The sequence below is a fragment of the Panthera uncia genome, chromosome B4 (genome assembly GCF_023721935.1).
Source record: "Panthera uncia isolate 11264 chromosome B4, Puncia_PCG_1.0, whole genome shotgun sequence".
Lineage (NCBI taxonomy): Eukaryota > Metazoa > Chordata > Mammalia > Carnivora > Felidae > Panthera > Panthera uncia.
Genome location: NC_064809.1, coordinates 53,820,128 through 53,838,819, shown reverse-complemented (window position 1 = coordinate 53,838,819; position 18,692 = coordinate 53,820,128). Strand labels below are relative to the sequence as shown.

Genomic DNA, 18,692 nt, shown 5'->3' with positions numbered 1-18,692 from the left:
TACTCTGTTTCTCATTCATCTCATCTACTACAAATTAGCTATGTGATTACGGGCAAGCCACTTCATTTCTCTGGGCCTTAGATAATTATAATAAATAATCTCCTTAGATAATTATGTTCAGTAATTAAATGACCTCTAAGGTCTTCCAGTCTTCAAGATGCCGAATGTATTTTATATCCTAGTATAAGGAGGTAATTTACAATCTGTTGTCAAAAATAGGATGGCCCAGGATCATCTTCATTTTCCCAAAGTAAAATTCCTCTTTGCCCTCCCACTATGAAATCTTCGCAGCAGTACACTGAGGTCCAGCGTGCTCTTGTAGGACATAACTATTTTCCCCTACTTTGCTCAAGGAAAATGTTAGTAGCATTTCTTTAGTGAAATCCTTGCTTCTCTCTCTGATGTAGATGCAGTTGTCACTGAAGGTGGGGAGAACTTTAGCGTTGGACAGAGACAGCTGTTTTGCCTTGCTAGGGCCTTTGTCCGCAAAAGCAGCATTCTCATCATGGACGAAGCAACAGCTTCCATTGACATGGCCACAGTGAGTAGATAATGTGCTCGCTTTTTAAATTGAAGAGTTGGAGAGACACACGTAAAAATTACAACTTATTTTTCCCCAACTGGGTTCAGAATCCTCAGTACTGTTGTTTTGAGTGTCTTCTCATTCATTTCTTTAATCAACGGATGATAGCACATTGAAAATTATGATAAAGGAGACATGACACTTTTAAAGCAATTCCTACGACCGGTAAACATAAAATAAACTTGCCATCACTTTTTGATAAATTCTTTTTTTAAAAAAAATTATTTTTGAGAGAGAGAGAGCAGAGAAGGAGCAGAGAGAGAAGGGGACAGAGGATCTGAAGTGGCTCTCTGCTATCAACACCGATGTGGGGCTCAAACTCACAAACCATGAGATCATGACTTGAACTGAAGTCGGACACTTCACCACCTGAGCCACCCAGACACCCCAGTTTTTGATAAATTCTTAAAGCAGTAAAATTCCAATGCTCAGTTGACAACAGTACTGTACTGTATTCAAGTGTTCAAGTCTTATGCCATGGAAGTTGTAAAATAAAGTATGCAAATTTCTATTTAATAGAAATTGATAAACAAAATCAATCATTATTTTCTAAAGCAATTTGAAGAAGAAGGATTCACTAGAACTGACAGTGGTCTTCTCAGTGTGATCACAGGAACAAGCCAGAAACTTTAGCTTTTGAAAGAAATTATTTAAAACTGTTAAATACACCCAAGAAGGATCTGTCTAGAAGAATGTGATGGAGTGGAGAAAATGTCACATTAAACCACAAACTGTATGAGCTAGCAATTAATGTTGTTCTTTTACAAGTTAACTTGATATTATACATTTGGCATCAGAAAGGACAAAAATAAAAAACATCCACAAACATACGGTATTCTCTTGCTGCACACTTTAGGTTGGGTAAAAAATATCCAGACATATGAAACAGTTTCATGATTATTAAGAGTCAATTATACATGGAGATGCTAATTTGACATCAGTTCTTTCTAGTAATTCTAATCAATTACAGAAAGTTGTATCTCCTTCTCAAAGTTAACATAATTTGAAGCATATAAAATAGTTTCTAATTAAGCCAATTCACTAAATAAACATAACTACATCAAAATTAGTATTAATTACTAATGACTTATAATATTGGGGATTATCGTAAGTATAATATAGCCTTAAAAGAGATGAGAGAGAAGGGGAGAATGAATTAATGGGCGATAGGCCACCTTAACTGGAAGGAAGTCTTCATATTAAGACTTAGGAGTCTTAGGAATCAGGTTGCCTGGGTGGCTCAGTCGGTTAAGTGTCTGACTCTTGATTTGGGCTCAGGTCATGATCTCATGATTTGTGGGATCGAGCCTCATGAGGCTCTGCACTGACAGCATGGAGCCTGCTTGGGATTCTTTCTCTGCCCTTCCCTGATCGCTCGCTCTCTCCCTCTCTCAAAATAAATAAATAAACTTAAGAAGACTTAGGAATCAAGTTTTCCTCTAGGAGAGAGAGAATCATTACCCAAAACATCTTTCAGGGTATAATGGTAACAGTTTGTAGTGAGGATAAAAATGGTTTTTGCCTAGATGGTTCTTCTTTTATGGGTCAAAATCTGAATTGGGGCATGTATTTTTACTTTTTCCCTTTTCTAACCCAAAGATTAACACCATTTTAGGGTTTTATTAGTTTTGAATACATACTGTTCGGTATAACTCAAGTGAGCATTTCCATGCCCATTTAATTTCATTTTCCCCTTCCAGTTCCCTGGTTAACAAGTCTATCAGTCATTCTGGGTTGATCACTGAGTTTTATTGGCCTTTTGAAGACACATACAGAACCCAGCATAAGCTTGCTGCTGGCACTGCCCGCTGTCATACCTTCCTCAGAAGACAAGAGCCGGGAATTCTCAGAAGCCTGGGGGTCTTTGGTCTTAGGGAGGAATAGTATGGCAAGAAAAAGAAGTCCAGAGAAAATTCAGACTTAATTTATTTATTTTTTGACAGGAAAACATTTTGCAGAAAGTGGTAATGACGGCTTTTGCAGACCGCACTGTTGTTACAATAGCTGTAAGTATTGGAGACAGGGTTATTTATTCCTCTTTGGGTTTTGTTCCAAGATTCAATAATCTTAACTTTTGGGCAATTCAAGTATACGCACGTTGAATGATATATTTCTCTGCCAGTGCTTCTGTGTGTGTGAAACACACACACACATACACACAGCTATGCTCTAAAAGTCTTTATATTGTTTTTCCCCAAACTGTCTGTTCTGCCTACCTCCCCTAATGATGTGATATCCTAAATCTAAGGATTCCAGCAGGAATGCCTGTGTTTTTTCACCAGACACAGATGGTAATTCACATGGGGTAATTCTCTTTTTGATAATCTGATCATCTGATGAGCAGTTTCAGAAGCAAAATTCTTCAAAATGACTACCAATTCTGCTACTACTTACACTTAATTTCTATGTCTCTATTCATTTAACTGTTTAAACAAGAAAGAAATCAATGAGATACAGCTGAGGCAGATACTTTCTCTGAGCACCAAATTGAAGGATCGCTCACATCTTTGTATTTGTCATAGCTTACTTAATGTAGGCCATGGTTTTCTTCTTCCTGTCTGCAGATGGATGGTTTCTTGCTCGCATTTAGGCTTAATGTTTAACAATAACTTTTTTAAATGAATCACCTGGACATTTTCCGTCTTGCTGACTCTTGTCTTTCCATTTCTCTTTTCTCTCCAGCACCGTGTCTCTTCTATTTTGGATGCAGGTCTTGTTTTAGTCTTCTCTGAGGGTATTTTAGTGGAGTGTGATAATGTTCCAAACTTGCTCGCCCACAAGAATGGCCTCTTTTCCACTTTGGTGATGACCAACAAGTAGACCGTCATCAGCTCCTCTGCCAACTAGCCCATTCTCTGGTAGTTATCTAGTGGCATCCCCTCAGTCAGGCAGGACTAATGCAGGGATTAAAGGGGATGGGGATATGGTGAAGGAACTGCCTATGGGGTATTCTCATGCAAACCAGCTCAACCTGCTGCTTCAGTTATGTTCAATACTTAATGAAGCACATGCATAATTTTAAGTACGTATATATGCAGGAGGTAGTATTTACGAAAACCCGAGAATCAGATTTACCTCTGTCCTATGGACCAATTTCACTATTCTTTGAGGATATATTGTAAGTGTCCTTAAAAACACTGTACATGTTCCTTATGTGCCCTGAAGATTTCATTATTTAATTTACAGAATTATTTATGTTTAACCGCTGAGTACTGGGAGCTATGTATGAAGTGCTTGTATGCTTCCATTTTTGTGACTGATACATGGGGAAAGAGCACCTTTTGAAGTGCAGCTTTTCTTAAAGTGGTAGGAAATGACTCCCATCAGGGCCCACCTTTTATACACTGGGCCTAGGTAAAGAAAAAGCCACTTTTTTCTCACTTTCCCAATGAACTCTGTCCTGGAGGAGAGTTACCTGATTAAGTCATTCACACTGGAGTGTGAAGGATTTAATGGGTGAGAGAATTAGCTAACTTGAAAAACAGTTCTCTAATATTTTCAAGAATTTTCTCCCTGGAGAAGGTAGGGAGGTAGGGAGATACTTGGGGGGAGAAAGAACTTCCTGTTGCCCCTAAATGAGCAGGTAAAGGGGTGGGGGAAGCAGACCCTTGCCTACTCAAAAGACTAGTTTTCTGTCTTCTGCATGAAGCATGGTATTGCTGAGTAGCCCCATTTAGTCCACACCTAGATTACTTGAGCATAATTTGTATGTCTTTAAATTTGTTTTTAATCTTTATTTATTTCTGAGAGAGAGAGAGAGATAGAGTGTGAGCAGGGGTGGGGCAGAGGGAGAGGGAGACACAGAATCCGAAGCAGGCTCCAGGCTCTGAGCTGTCAGCACAGAGCCCAACATGGGGCTGGAACTCACAAAGCGCGATATCATGATCTGAGTCAAAGTCGGACACTCAACCTACTAGCCACCCAGGCACCCCATAGCAAAATTTCTATTTTTAACAAAAAAATTATGTTCTCTTTCTTATCTGCCTACATTCACTGAATACTTTTCATAGACTTCTGTATCTTTCACCCATTCTTCATTTCAAGACCACTAATGTAGTCACTAGGATACCTCCCCATTGGAACACAGAAAGCCATGGGTAGGATGAATTACCGTGGGACCAACTTCTCTTAACAGGCTCTTAACAGAAAGAGAAAACCACCAACTTGTGACAGAACCCTTGTAGAATGATTCTCAGCTATGTTAACAGTTACTATTCTTTCTTCCCTGCTAAAAGCTGTTCTGTTAATTTTGTTGACTGAAACTGAAAATAGTGAAAGAACTTCAAAAGACAAATGTCTTTGGGTTCTGAAAGTAAGCCTTCATGCACGAAAATAGTGCATGGCATTTATTTATGAAAGTGATTTATTCTTCACTCTTAATTAATTTCTCTAGAGCATTTCAAAAATTGCATCAATGCTATTATAATTGACACCACAGTTTCTCAAGCAAAAAATATTTTTGATTAATTGAATAGACACCACGTACATATTTCATTGGCCAAGATTTTTCCATGTTTTTATTTTTATTTTTTAAGTAAATGTTATTTTAGTAAAACAAGGCAATGTTTATTATATTCTATTTATGGATTTAAAGGCCAAATTCCTTTTTTAGCATCTATGATATGATGATTGAAGAATAATCTTTTTTGGAGGGAAAATACACAGCAGATATTAAACAATTCATTAAACTTAAGGTTTTTTTTTTTCTAAATGCATGGGTATACAAGTGATTCTGATCTTCTCTCAAAAATAAATAAGCAGTATCCTACAAATTTTGGTAATTCCTAAATATATATCATTCAACATTTATTATTGAGAGACAGAAACAGAGCGGGGGAGGGGCAGAGAGCAGAGGTGACACAGAATCTGAAGCAGGCTCCAGGCTCTGAGCTGTCAGCACAGAGCCAGACACGTGGCTCAAACGCACAAACTGCGAGATCATGACCTGAGCTGAAGTCAGATGCTAACAGACTAAACCACCCAGGTGCCCCTATATCATTCATTACTAGTCAGTAAATGATAGGTTTGTTATGGATATTGGAAATACTGGTACATGTTCTAAGCTGGCATCTTTATTATACTCCGTATATGTCTTTCTTTTCACCTTTAGCTGTCCACCTATGTCTCTTTGCTTTTCTGAGAGCATAAGCATTGAGACTACTCCATCTACATGGCCCAGGGAAGAAGATAGGCCTTTGTCCCGGGGATGGTTTTAGGTTGGATGCTGGGTTGTAAGGAGAAGGAACTTTGGAAAATTGTGTATCAGATAAACAGATGGTTTTTCTGGGTCCGTCACTCCCATCAGCATTCTGATGTTTTGACCTGCATAGTCCACATCCAGTATGGTAGCCCTGAACCATACGTGGCTATTGAACATTCAAAATGTGAGTAGTCGAAATTAAGAGATACTGTAAGTGTGAAACACACAGGATTTCAAGAACTTAGTACTTACAGAAAAATGTAAAAGATATCATTAATAATTTTTAAATTGATTATATATTGAAATATTTTAATGGCTAAAATATATCATTAGAATGGATTTCATGGGATGCCTTGCTGGCTCAATCTGTAGAGCATGCAACTCTTGATGTCAAGGTTATGAGTTCAAACCCCACACTGGGTGTAGAGCTTACTTAAAAAAATCAACTGGATTTAATGTAACTTCAAATAGATCTCACCTGTGTACTTGTGGTTTAAAATGTGGCTTTTAAGAAATTTAAAATTACATGTGTCTCACATTTGGGGTTCACATTATATTTCTATTTCTCAGCACTTATCTTACCAAGAGAAGTGAAAAGCCCACAGCACAGACTTTTCCCTTGTAAATTTTAAAAATAAAAAAAAAATAATAGTGTCTGACATTTAGTATTTGCTTGTATGTGTCAGACAAGATGCTGATTTTTTTTTTACATGGATAATCTCATTTGATCCTCACCACCATTCTGTGAGGCAGGTACTATATTATTACCATCATTTTACAGATGTGGAACTTGAGACATACAAAAATTTAGTTTGTTGATCAGGATCGCACAACCAAACATGATGAAACCAAAATACAAGTCCAGTCTAACCTCAAAGTCCATGCTCTTAACCATAACACTAATAATGGTAGGCGAACAATCCTCTAAGGTACCAGATACTCCCTACAAAACAGTTTGATAGCAGGGTGGAAATATCTCATGCTTTGAAGTTAATAAGTCTGGTTTTAATCCTGGTTCTGCTACTTATTATCTATGTGATCTCCTGATTTTGCTTTATCTCTGTGAGCCACAGTGGTCTTGCAAACAAAGCAGAGAGAGATAACACCCACATTTGAGGAATGTTTTGATGATTAACAAGTATGTGTGTGGAGCACTTAATGTATAGCATATGCTCAGTAAGTGATAGTTTTTATTATTATTAGTTACTAATCCCAAAGCTTCTCTCCAAAGGGTACTAGGTGGAAAGAGAGAATAAGTGTGTGGCAGTGATGTCTAAAGACTAAAACATGGCGTGTCTAAAGTCCCGGATAATTCATTCTAATACTGCATGCCAGAATGGATTTCCTCATATTGTGTTCCCAGAATTGAACCACCTTCCAAGGTTCTTCAGATGTGTGTTAGCCCACAAATTAGTTGACTCCACACAAGAGATCGTTTTAGTCTAGACTAAATGATAACCCAACTGGTCCATGATAGTTCTTCTTATCATTTAATTATTTGACAAACAAAATTAGCCTCCTTACACATCCATGACAGTACTGAAACTACTATATTAGCTACACTCAATTTAATACAGCCCATCCCAAACCCAGTTACACTGGCCAGCATTTAAAAGTATGTAAATAATGATATGTTAAATAAAAAAAAGAGGCTGTGTTTTGTGCACCTCCTAGTGCCCTGAGATAAAGAATTGTCCCTGAATAATCGATGAAATATGCATATTCCATAGCTTTGCCTGTACCTTGAAATCTGTAACAAATACATGCTTTTTTTTTTTCACTCACAGCATCGGGTTCACACTATTCTGACGGCAGACCTAGTTATTGTGATGAAGCGAGGAAATATTTTAGAATATGACACTCCAGAAAGCCTCTTGGCTAGAGAAGATGGAGTTTTTGCTTCTTTTGTCCGTGCAGACATGTGAAGGGATGTCTTGAAACAATACATGGATTTAAAATAATGCAGTCATAACCTACTTAATGGATCATCAGCTTGACCTTCATAAAGTGGCTTCTTAAATTTTTACTCTTTCGTAAAGCTTATTTGTTGTGTTGTGGGACTTTGTACTTAGCAACAATGTCACTTTACCGATGACACTTTACTGTATTTCCTATATGGATACTTCCTTTTTGTTTTTCTTTCCTAGACTCTACTGCTTAAATAGGTTCATTACTGATGTTTTTCTAATGATTAAGCCACTTTACCTTTAAGAATAGCAGGTTGCATTAAAACATGTAAGCTACTTTAAGTGGTAAGTCAACAGCTATATTTTCTCATAATTTTAAGTCTGTTAAATAGCTCTCAGGTATAGAGGTTATCATGAGTATTCAGTATTGTTGTACTCTTATTTGTAAGAATATATTTTCCTTTTTGTTGGTGTCTCCAGTTGTTATTGGAAGAGGATTAAAAGGACAGGTTTTCTAATCAGTGAGAAAATAAAACACTCAAATTCATTATCTACTGAATGTGAATGTTCTGTGTTCATTAGTATTAGTAATACTGATGCTTCCTTAACCGGTTTTTTTTTCCCTCATCTAAATTGTTTTCTGTTACCAAGAAGTCACCACATTTATAGTAGCTTTGTAAAGCCAAAGCCTTAACTGGAAAGATCATAAAAAGAGTTTGGATATTTGAAAAAGTATACTCAAGCTTCTGTTTTTCCCTGTCTAGTAAGGAAAGAGTTCTTAAGGTATCAGGCATAATGTGGTTTTTCCAGACTAAAGTTCAAAGAATAAATAGATTCAATCCTTCAGTGGCAGGCCAGCTAATGCTCTCTGTGATTTAACTCATCATTAGATGTGTTTATGATTTTGAGCCCTAAAATTCCACATTATTCAAGATTCAAATTTATATTTGCCTATATAAGTATGTATATAACAAGTGTCTATTTCAAGATGGGAGAGTATACCTCTTTTTATGCACAGTGGTGTCACACATGTATCCATTTTGCTCTAATTTTAACGTACATGTAAAAAGGAATCAAAATGTTATTTTAGTATTACTATGTGTGTTAGGAGTGCATCAAAAATGTATGGAATATTAATGCTATTTTGCTTAAATATAAATTAACAAATTTTAAAATACCAAATTTATCTGCACTTGTCATGCTAGCAGCCAAAGCATTCTACTATAATTCTGTGCCCACGTTGTATAAATACCATTGATTCTCATATGAGGATCCATATGCATTGTTAGATTTTGAAGAATTATGACTGATGGAAAAAGAGAATTTATGCTTCCTCCATATAGTTCTTGTGTTCCATTTATTATATTATGTACTCACTCTTGGGAAATATGTAATACTTATTTATCCAAAATATATGACTGGGCCTTTACCTGAATATAGAGTCCTGATGTTTACCTAGTAAGTTCCACGAGGACGGACACAATGTCCTATGTTATTTTGCTTGAATTGTCACTCTTTGTTGCATATAAAGAACTTCATTGGGAGAAAAATCCTCTTACTGTTCCCCAAAAGCTAAACAAAATGGGATCAATAACTATTAAATCAATCTTGAAAATATTTTCTAAAATTTCTACCAATCTCCTCCAAGTATTTCTGGCATGCGAATGTTTTACAAGGCTGCATTTACATGACGCTTGTTATCAACTTATAGCTCATTCTCACAGAGAAATGGGGACTTACCCATAAGAGTGATTCCTCACAATATTTGTAAGTTATACTTCTGTACCAGCAATGTCAACAGATCCGCAGCTAATTACACTAAACCTAGAATCACGTTTATCATTCTAACACCCGAGTGGTCACTGGTTCCCTCATAACTTTTAGTCACTTAAGTTGAGTGTTTGTTTACAAAACTAAACTGACTGAATAAAGTCAGGGATGATTTTTTAACTGTTTAATCATTTATTATATCACATGTTTGATCTACTGAATATAGAAATGACTCATCTTGAAATAATTCTTTACTAAATAGGTGCATATCTATAAAAGATGAGACTTAACCAAATCAAATTTTACACTCACAAATTTTACATTTAACTAACCAAACTTAATTTTATAAATTTTAATTCCTTAATATTTGATAAAATCAATTAATGCATAAAAATTTATGTGAAAACCAACAAGATAACTAATATCACTGAGAGGTAAAAAAAAATTTCTCTTAAAGGGTTGTGCATCCTCTATTTTTATGCTACTACTCATCATCCATTTAAAAGTCAGCTTAGCGCTAGATTAGATACCAGAAGACTGGTATTTGAGTTCAAGTAACTGATATTTGAGATCTGGGACCATGTCTGTTTTGTCTTTCTGCCCTTTGCATTTAATGGTGTCTAGCTTGCAGTAGGCCCTAATAAGTGTAGATTATTGATCCACTGATTATCTTACCACTAGCCATGTGCCTAGTATTATGGATTATTCCCTTCACCTTCTGTGTTATGTTTATTCTACTGTGAAATTATACTGACTTGGTATTATATCATAAATTACTCTTTTTCTTTGCTTGATTAAATAGGGTTATTATTCATTCACTTACAGTATCATTGGGTATCAACCAAGGTGATCAATAGATGTAAATTAACACCAATTGCTGAGATAATACCCTGCTTTGACAATTTTGTTTCACATTTGCCACAGTCATGCACTTCATTAGTTTTATATATAGGTCCTATGTGGAAGTTTCCATTAAGTGAAACAGCTATATGGATAAATTTTATGACATCTCTAATGAAATGGCTAGATGTCTGGACTTTTCCCTAAGGTTTATTGATCAATTTTTATAGCTGTCTTCCAATGTATCTTTTATCACTTATTTTGTACTACATTCTTTGGAGTTCTGTGATTTATAGTACTATGATAAATCCCTATTGATTTATCTAAAGTTAAAGGCAATCTTCTAACCTTAGCATTTTAGCATAAGAAACAGTAGTCAAGAGGATGGATCCTATAACTTAAGTTTGATTTCTTCTTTAGTAATTACACATCATTCACAATGGTTTTTCTCAAGCACTAGTAAGGATCACCTGGGTCAAACTTTCCAGTGAAAGGGCTTCTGTTCTGGCAAGTGTCTCCAGATGAGATTCATAACTAGGCAAGTTTGGGAATCACTGACCCACCTCACTCATCACTGTAGTTTCCTTTTGTTATGCATAATGTGAAGTCAGAGAATAGTGAAGGTGATTTTCACATGTTTGCTCTCTTTCCTGACATTACCTTACTCCAGATGTCTAAAACAAGCCTTTCAGTGTCATTGAGTGAACCCCTTAGTTCCATCATTGAAACATATAGTTAAATGAACTGAATGTTACCCAAGAAGATGGGTTCTGAATGTATTTTCTTTTGTTTTGTGGTTTAATCAGCAATATGGAATCTAAGGGGAAAATGTCTTCACAAAAATACAAAGCTTCCCCTGCCCACATCTGAGTTAGGTGTTGAATCATTTGTATGTTATTCTGATGAATTTGGAATCATATTTCCAAATGTTCACAGTCCATAAATGTGAGGGGTTTGGGTAAGTTTCACTGTCGATACCTCACACTGTGGAATGAAGGTGAGTTATCTGCGATGATTATTCACCTTTCCATCTTCACATTTTTTTCTACAGGTGTTTGTCATCATCACTGATACATAAATGTTGATATATTCATTCTATATATCTACTACATAGGATTTAAATTATTTCTTTTTCTACAGGCAGTAGCAAATTTCCCTTTGCCGTTCACACCATGGTCACCAGTGCCTTCTTCCTAAATTGACAAAAAGTCAAAGGAGTCATACCTGGCTAAATAAGTTAGCTGACTCTAAGGAGAATGCTCTCTGTGAACTTCGTGCCACCAACCATCACAGATCATGTCCAATTATACACTACACACTAATGACAAAGAGCTTTGTTTTCTGACCATTTTTTTTTATCACCTACCTAATCTGCCCAATGCATAAAATAAGTAATGTGTTTATATGCAGCAATAGTACAACGCTACTTAATGCCATTCCATTCCCATTTTTCTCTTAGAGCCACATTATGCACTTTTTATACACATTATCAGTTATTGTTAAGTGAAAGACTATTGACCTTTAATATTATCAGAGTCAAGTGGATTTAGACCAGCTCTTCCATATCTAGGTATTTGCTCTTTGACCCATAGTAATCGGGGCTTTGTTCCAACACTAGTTTAAGGAGCAATTAAAAAAAATTAATCTTTCAGACACCCAAAATATTTATCAAGTCTGAATGTAGACATAAATAGAATTCTCAACTGTTTAAATTCTTAAGGTGTACTGTTAACCCTCTTTCAAAGGTTACATCCTATCCTCCAACTCCTCAGTACATGTGCATGCCACCCTCCACATGCACATATATGTTCACATTTTATCTTGCTGTCCTAAAGAAGAATAAAGTTGAATTAACCTTTGCATCACATATTAATACAAATGCATAGATAAGCGTACAATGGCTAGCATAAAGAGAAATTCTTATAATCACAATAATCTATAAGTGTATCTTCTAGCCCTAAGGCCACCTTAGGAGGACATTTCACTTACGGATAGATCATAAAATGTGTTTCCAGTGATATGAAATTCAACTTTTTTTTCTATTATTTTAAAAAATAACAATGGCAACATATTGTTGGGTTATGTTGAGTGGGCTTTTTTTAGTTCAACAAAGAGATGATAATGGTTGTCATAAGGGTAATGAACTGAGCAGGGCATCTATGAAAGAAAGGTGGCTATCTCCTTATTAAGGGATGCTACATGAAAACAAACTTTGGTTTTTCATCTTGAGTAATACTGTTATGAATATCTGCTATGTGTTCACCTTTGAGTAAAAAAACTATTATTCAAGGAGATTATTTTTCAGAGTAACACAAAGCTTTACTGTATATTAAGATAGTATAAAATCTTTTTTTTAATTTTTTAATGTTTATTTTTGAGAAAGACAGACAAAGAGACAGAGACAGAGAGTGAGCAGGGGAGGGCCAGAGAGAGAGAGGGAGACCCAGAATCCAAAGCAGGCCCCAGGCTCCTAGGTGTCAGCACAGAGCCCACTGCAGGGTTGGAACCCACAAACTGAGAGATCATGACCTGAGCTGAAGTTAGACGCTTAACCAAGGTGCCCCTAAAAATAGTATAAAATCTTCTGAAATAACTATCTTTATTTTACTTATTTTACAGGTAAGGATCTGAGGTTAAATTTTAAGTGTATCACCCCCAAATCACTGATCTATCTCCAGAGATGGCACTTCAAGCACCAGGGGATGGGAGTGGGAGACAGGGATGTGTTGAAAACACACTTCTGCATTGGAATCTAAGGAAAGCAGAATTGTCAGATCTCAGAAGTGACGACTAGGCCAGGTCTAATGGCCTGTCTAAAGACAGTCCACTCCCTTAATTCCATCTCTCTGTCTCAAGCTTCTCAGCTTCCTTCTACCCTTCTGTGCATTCTATCCTTCTGTCCACTTCTTTCTCACTTTGCATGTAGCCTTTACCAACCACTCCTATCTCAGATGAAGGCTTCTAGCACCGGGGCCCACAACTATCTCCACTTCTCAGATTGTCAGTTTCAAAGTATCAAGCAAGGAATCTCCTTTGTCCAGCTCATCTTTCTATCTTACACATGACCAGCCCACTTTGTACTACTTCACTTTGGGTCAGGGATTGACCTCTGACCTAAAAAGCTGTAGCCAGGCAGTATATGCCAATTGGAAGTAATAGCTTATGCTGAGGAAAATTTAACACAGTCTGGAGAGTGACATGAAAGCAAGAATACAAACCAAAATCACAACCAGTAGTTTCAGAAAAAGAGTGATGATACCAAGCTGGCTACTGATTATTTTCCTTTGGAATAAAAGAAAAAACTGAAGGGAGGGAGACCCATTCTTCTATCACATGAGCAGCAGAGTGAGCTGGTTGACTAAACCCTTTGGACATTCTTTACATGGTCCCACACCCTACCTTTGCTCCAGAGAGAGAGGGAAAGTCCAAAAAAGAATGTAATTTTCTTTTAACCAAGAAAACAAAACAAAATCTCCTGCCATAAGTAATCACCTCCAAACATTGACTTTTTAAGCCCAAGTTTTATTTCCCTGTGGGAATGACTGCATAGCTCACAGCCTGTGAGACGCTTTCTCACAACCACCCATTCAAAACAAGCAGTAACACCCACCTAGAATTGCACTCTCTCATCCATTTTAGGATCCTCAACACATATGACAATTACTAGCATATTTTAGATAGAGGCACCAAGTCCTCCCAGTGACCTGTCACTCTCAGACACTTACAAATGCCAAGCACTTGGCCCAGGCACTGAATTTGCTATGTCATTGGCAAACTGGAAAAGAGAGGTAGCAAAAGACTATGACTTGGGACAAGATTTCACCTGAAAATAGGAGCTCCTTTTCTTTGTTCCCACTTCACTGGACTTCTAGCATATATTAAATTCAGTAAAATATTATATTGGAAACACAAGGCATCTAGGCTTTTGGCCAGAAACGTAGGGAAAAAATTAGCAAGCCTAATATTTCATGAGAAATTCTTGGCTTAAAGAATATTTTAATAAAGCTTAGCTATGTGTGCCAATAAAGCAGAGAGATGACATAATGACTTATGATTTAAACATCATATCTCTGTAATGTCTAGTACCATCTTGTATCAAACAACACGAGAGAAGCAAAATCCCTGGGGGAAAGAAGAAAAGAGCAATGTAAAATCAATTAGGATATCAGTAGAATGCGTATCGCATAAACCATTTCATTAAAAATTTGATGAAAGGATAATTACAATGAACAGGTTGAGCAGATATGACGTGAGCCTTTTAGTATCATCTCATTTAATCTTGACAACAATTCTACAAGGTAAACATTATCACTATTTTATAATTGAGGTTCAGATTGGCTAATTTGCCCAGGTTTAGTGGAACAGAGATTCAGGCAATCTGACCTCAAGGCCCACACTCCTGGCCATGCACTATACTAGACTGAGGATTCACTTAGTGAATCTATGAACTTCTCTTGGAAATAAATGATTTATATGATCTATGATACATAAAAGAATAATATGTTAGCCTATGGAGAATATATTGAAAAGAATTGGATCAGGAATTAGAAAACCTGAGTTCTAGTCTTGGGTCTATCACATATTGGATGTGTGGACTTGGATTAACCATTTTAAGCCTGAGTTTCCAAGTATTCATTCACAAAAAACAAAACAAAACAGAACAAAACAAAAACAAAAACAAAAACAAAAAACACAAAAAGGCATGATAACTGCTCTGTCGGCTTCATCAAGTTTTTGTGAATCTCTGATTAAATGGTGGTAAAAGGATTTAATGATTTGAAAAGCACATTCTGATATGATATTAGTCTTGAGAATCCACTACATATACCATATCTTAATAGTATGATGTGGGATTATTTTTTAAGTCACAAAATAAGCTTTTTCCCTCTTAAAAAATTGATATGCTTCCAACTTTACAATGGTGAGATGATATAGTCAAGCTGAGATATTATATAAAAATAGCTCTAGAATATTGATAGCCATGGGGTTCTGGAAAGAGCAAATGCAAAATCAGTCTGTTGGGGTATAACCTAGATCTCCTGGAAATTAAAAACAAACAATAAAATTAATTCACACTCAAAATTAAAACCACATGAGAAAGTGAACCACCATGAGGAGAAGCAAGAGACACAACAAATAGAAATATTAGCACAAGAACTAGAAATACTTTTTAAACTATTTTTTTTAATTTATTTCTTTCGAGAGAGAGCACAAGCAGGGGAAGAGCAGAGAGAATCCCAAGCAGGCTTCACACCTTCAGTGCAGAGTCTGATTCGGGGTTCAACCAATGAACTGTGAGATCATGACCTGAGTGGAAATCAAGAGTCAGATGCTTAACTAACTGAGCCACCCAGGGGCCCTAAGAACTAAAAATATTAAAACAATCTATAAGAGATTTAAAAATATGTATGTTTGCCAATGAGGATGTGAAAATGTACTCAACATCATTCTTCATCAGGAATGCAAATAAAGACAGCTAAAACTACAAAGACTAGCAATAAAAAGACTAAAACTACAAACCGTAGCAGGTGTTGGTGAAGTTACAACTTTCATACACCGCTTAAGGAAGTATAAATGGCACAACTTGTATGGAAAATGGGCTTTTTCTACTAAGGCTAAATATGTGCCTATACCAGGACTTACAGTTCCACTCCTGGGCGTATATCCAAGAGAAATGAGTGCTTCTGTCTACAAAAAGACTTGTACAGAAACGTTCATAGCAACTTTATTCATAATAGTAAAAAAAAAAACAAAACCCAAAACAAAAAAAAAAAAAGAAAGAAAACCCCAAAAATTTATTTATGGGTAAATAAATGGTGGTTTAGTAGCACTTTGAAATACATGTAAAACCACACAGCCAAATCTCACACAAAATTAAGTAAAGGAAGGCAGGTACTGAAGAGTACCTACTCTATGAGTCCACATATACAAAGCTCAACAGCAAACAAAACAAACTAATGATGAAATAAGTCATAATAGTGCTAGCTCTGGTAGGGAGCAATGACAGTCTGGAAAGGAGCAGCAGGACATCTTCTAGAGTGATAGGTATATTTTATGTCTTGATCTGTGATCCATGCAGTGGTTAAATGGTGGTATGCACAGGTTTTTACAAGGTGAGAGAAAGTAGATTAATTTAGAATAGCCAAATAGAACTAGCAAAGAAAAAAGAGCCATTAAAATTAAAAACTCTGGGTGCCTGGGTGGCTCAGTCGGTTAAGTGTCTGACTTTGGCTCAGGTCATGATCTCACAGTTCTTGAGTTTGAGCCCCACGCTGGGCTCTGTGATGACAGCTTAGAGCTTGGAGCCTGCTTCGGATTCTGTGTGTCCCTCTCTCTCTGCCCCTCCCCTGCTCACGCTCTCTTTCTGTCTCTCAAAAATGAATAAACATTAAATAAATTTTTTAATAAAATTGAATTAAATTAAAAACTCAATGGACAAATTAAATAGTAATTAAGCTTAGATGATGAGGGACTTTTTTCCATTGGACACAGATCTAGAAGGTACCCAGAATGCAGCACAGAACAAGCAGATAAAAAATATGAAGCATAATAAGAAAATATGGAGAACGTATTAGAAGTTCTGAAACAGGTGTCTCAGAGGGGAAACAAACAAACAAAGAATGAAGAGGATTTAAAGAGCCAAGAACTATTCCTAAAAAAAAATCAGACTCAGATGATTTCAAAATTATTGCACTTTCAAGGAGGAACTAATCCCTATTCTATTTAAACTATTCTGATCCAGAGAGAAGGAAAATGCATCAGTTAATTTTACAAAGACTCATAACATTCATCCAAAACCAGGCAGAGAGAACACAAAGAGAATAATACAGACCAGTCTCACTTATAAATATTTATGCAAAAATCCTAAATAAGTATATGCAATTCAGCATTATATTAAAATAATAATTCACCATGACCACGTGCAGTTTATCTCAGGAATGTAAAAATAATTCAACATTTTTTAATCTAGTGACTTAATTCACTAAGTTAATTGGCCAAGGAAGAAACAAAAAAAAATAACTTTGACATTTGCTAAAAAGGCATTTTATGTAATTCACCAGCCATTATTAATTTTTAAAAACCTAGAAAAGTAGAAAGAACACCTATCTACCTTGAAATGATAACTATGTAAATTACATATTCTGGAAGCATTGTCTCAAAATCACTAAGGAGAAGACCATGCCTGTTACCATCATTATTATCCACTATTGATCCAAAAATATTAACAAATGCAGGTTAAGAAAATATTAAAATAGTTATAGTGATAATTAAATACTAATTAAGGAAGCTGTCTCAAAGTTATGATTTTTTTAGAACACATTACATTTTAAGTATATTGGTGTGTGCTAAATCCCTTACATCCTCACCTAGTTTCAGCTCCACAACTCTGAGAGGCAGACGTTAGTGTCTCCATTTTACAGAACAGGAAATGAGGTTCAGAGTGATAGAGTATGTTGCTCAAAGCCACCAACTAAGGAAGAGGCAAAACTGACAACTGATCCCACATCTTTCTGACTCTAAAACTATGTGAACTTAAACAAAAGGTTACAGTATATTTCATGCGTCTTCCCCAGTTCTTCACTTTTTAAAAAAAAAAGATTGACCCAGGGGCGCCTTGGTGGCTCAGTTAAGCATCTGACTCTTGATTTCAACTGAGGTCACGTTCTCACGGTTCATGGGTTCAAGCCTCACATCAGGCTCTGCACTGACAGTGCAGGGCCTGCTTGGGATTCTCTCTCTCCCCCCCTCTCTCTCTTCCCCTCCCTTCCTCATGCTCTCTCTCTCAAAAATAGATAAACATTAAAAATTTATTAAAAAAAGATTTACCCAACTGCCTAATAAATTTCTGTAGGTTTACAGAAAGATTATATCATTACCCCATTTATTTTAATTTTTTTAAGCTTACTTATTCATTTTGAAAGAGAGACAGACAAAGCTAACATAGGAGGGGCAGAAAGAGAGGGAGAGACAGAGAATCTCAAACAGGGTCTGTGCTGTCAGCACAGAGCCAGATGCGGGGTTCAAACCCACAAACCATGAATGAGATCATGACCTGAGCTGAAACCAAGAGTCAGACACTTAACCGACTGACCCAGCCACCCCTTACCCCATTTATTCTAACAATAAATGAGGTAACTTGGCATTTTAAATTAGTAACAAATACCAACTATTTAATTCTGATATGAACCTGTTTAGAAAAATGACTTTGTGAAAGCTTTTCTGGCACAGATAATTTTTACCTAAAGGAAAATCCAGGTCATTTAGTAGCAGGGAAAAAAATCGTGGCAAATAATCGTGGAGTCTAAATATCATTTTAAAACTTTCAACTTCTATAATCCCTTCTGCAACTGGCATTTATGAAAGGTGGCAATAAGGAGTCACCCTACTGAGA

General features: G+C 36.2%; 1 protein-coding gene across 1 annotated transcript in view; it reads left to right on the top strand.

The window, feature by feature from the left end:
* Positions 1-8,237, top strand: part of ABCC9 (ATP binding cassette subfamily C member 9) — a 129,034-nt gene extending 120,797 nt beyond the window's left edge. Inside the window, exons 39-41 of the mRNA XM_049625176.1 lie at positions 408-541; positions 2,527-2,589; positions 7,571-8,237. Of these exons, the coding sequence (XP_049481133.1) occupies positions 408-541; positions 2,527-2,589; positions 7,571-7,708 (335 nt within the window). The 3' untranslated portion in view covers positions 7,709-8,237. The remainder of the gene's footprint in view (positions 1-407; positions 542-2,526; positions 2,590-7,570) is intronic.
* Positions 8,238-18,692: the final 10,455 nt, after the last annotated feature.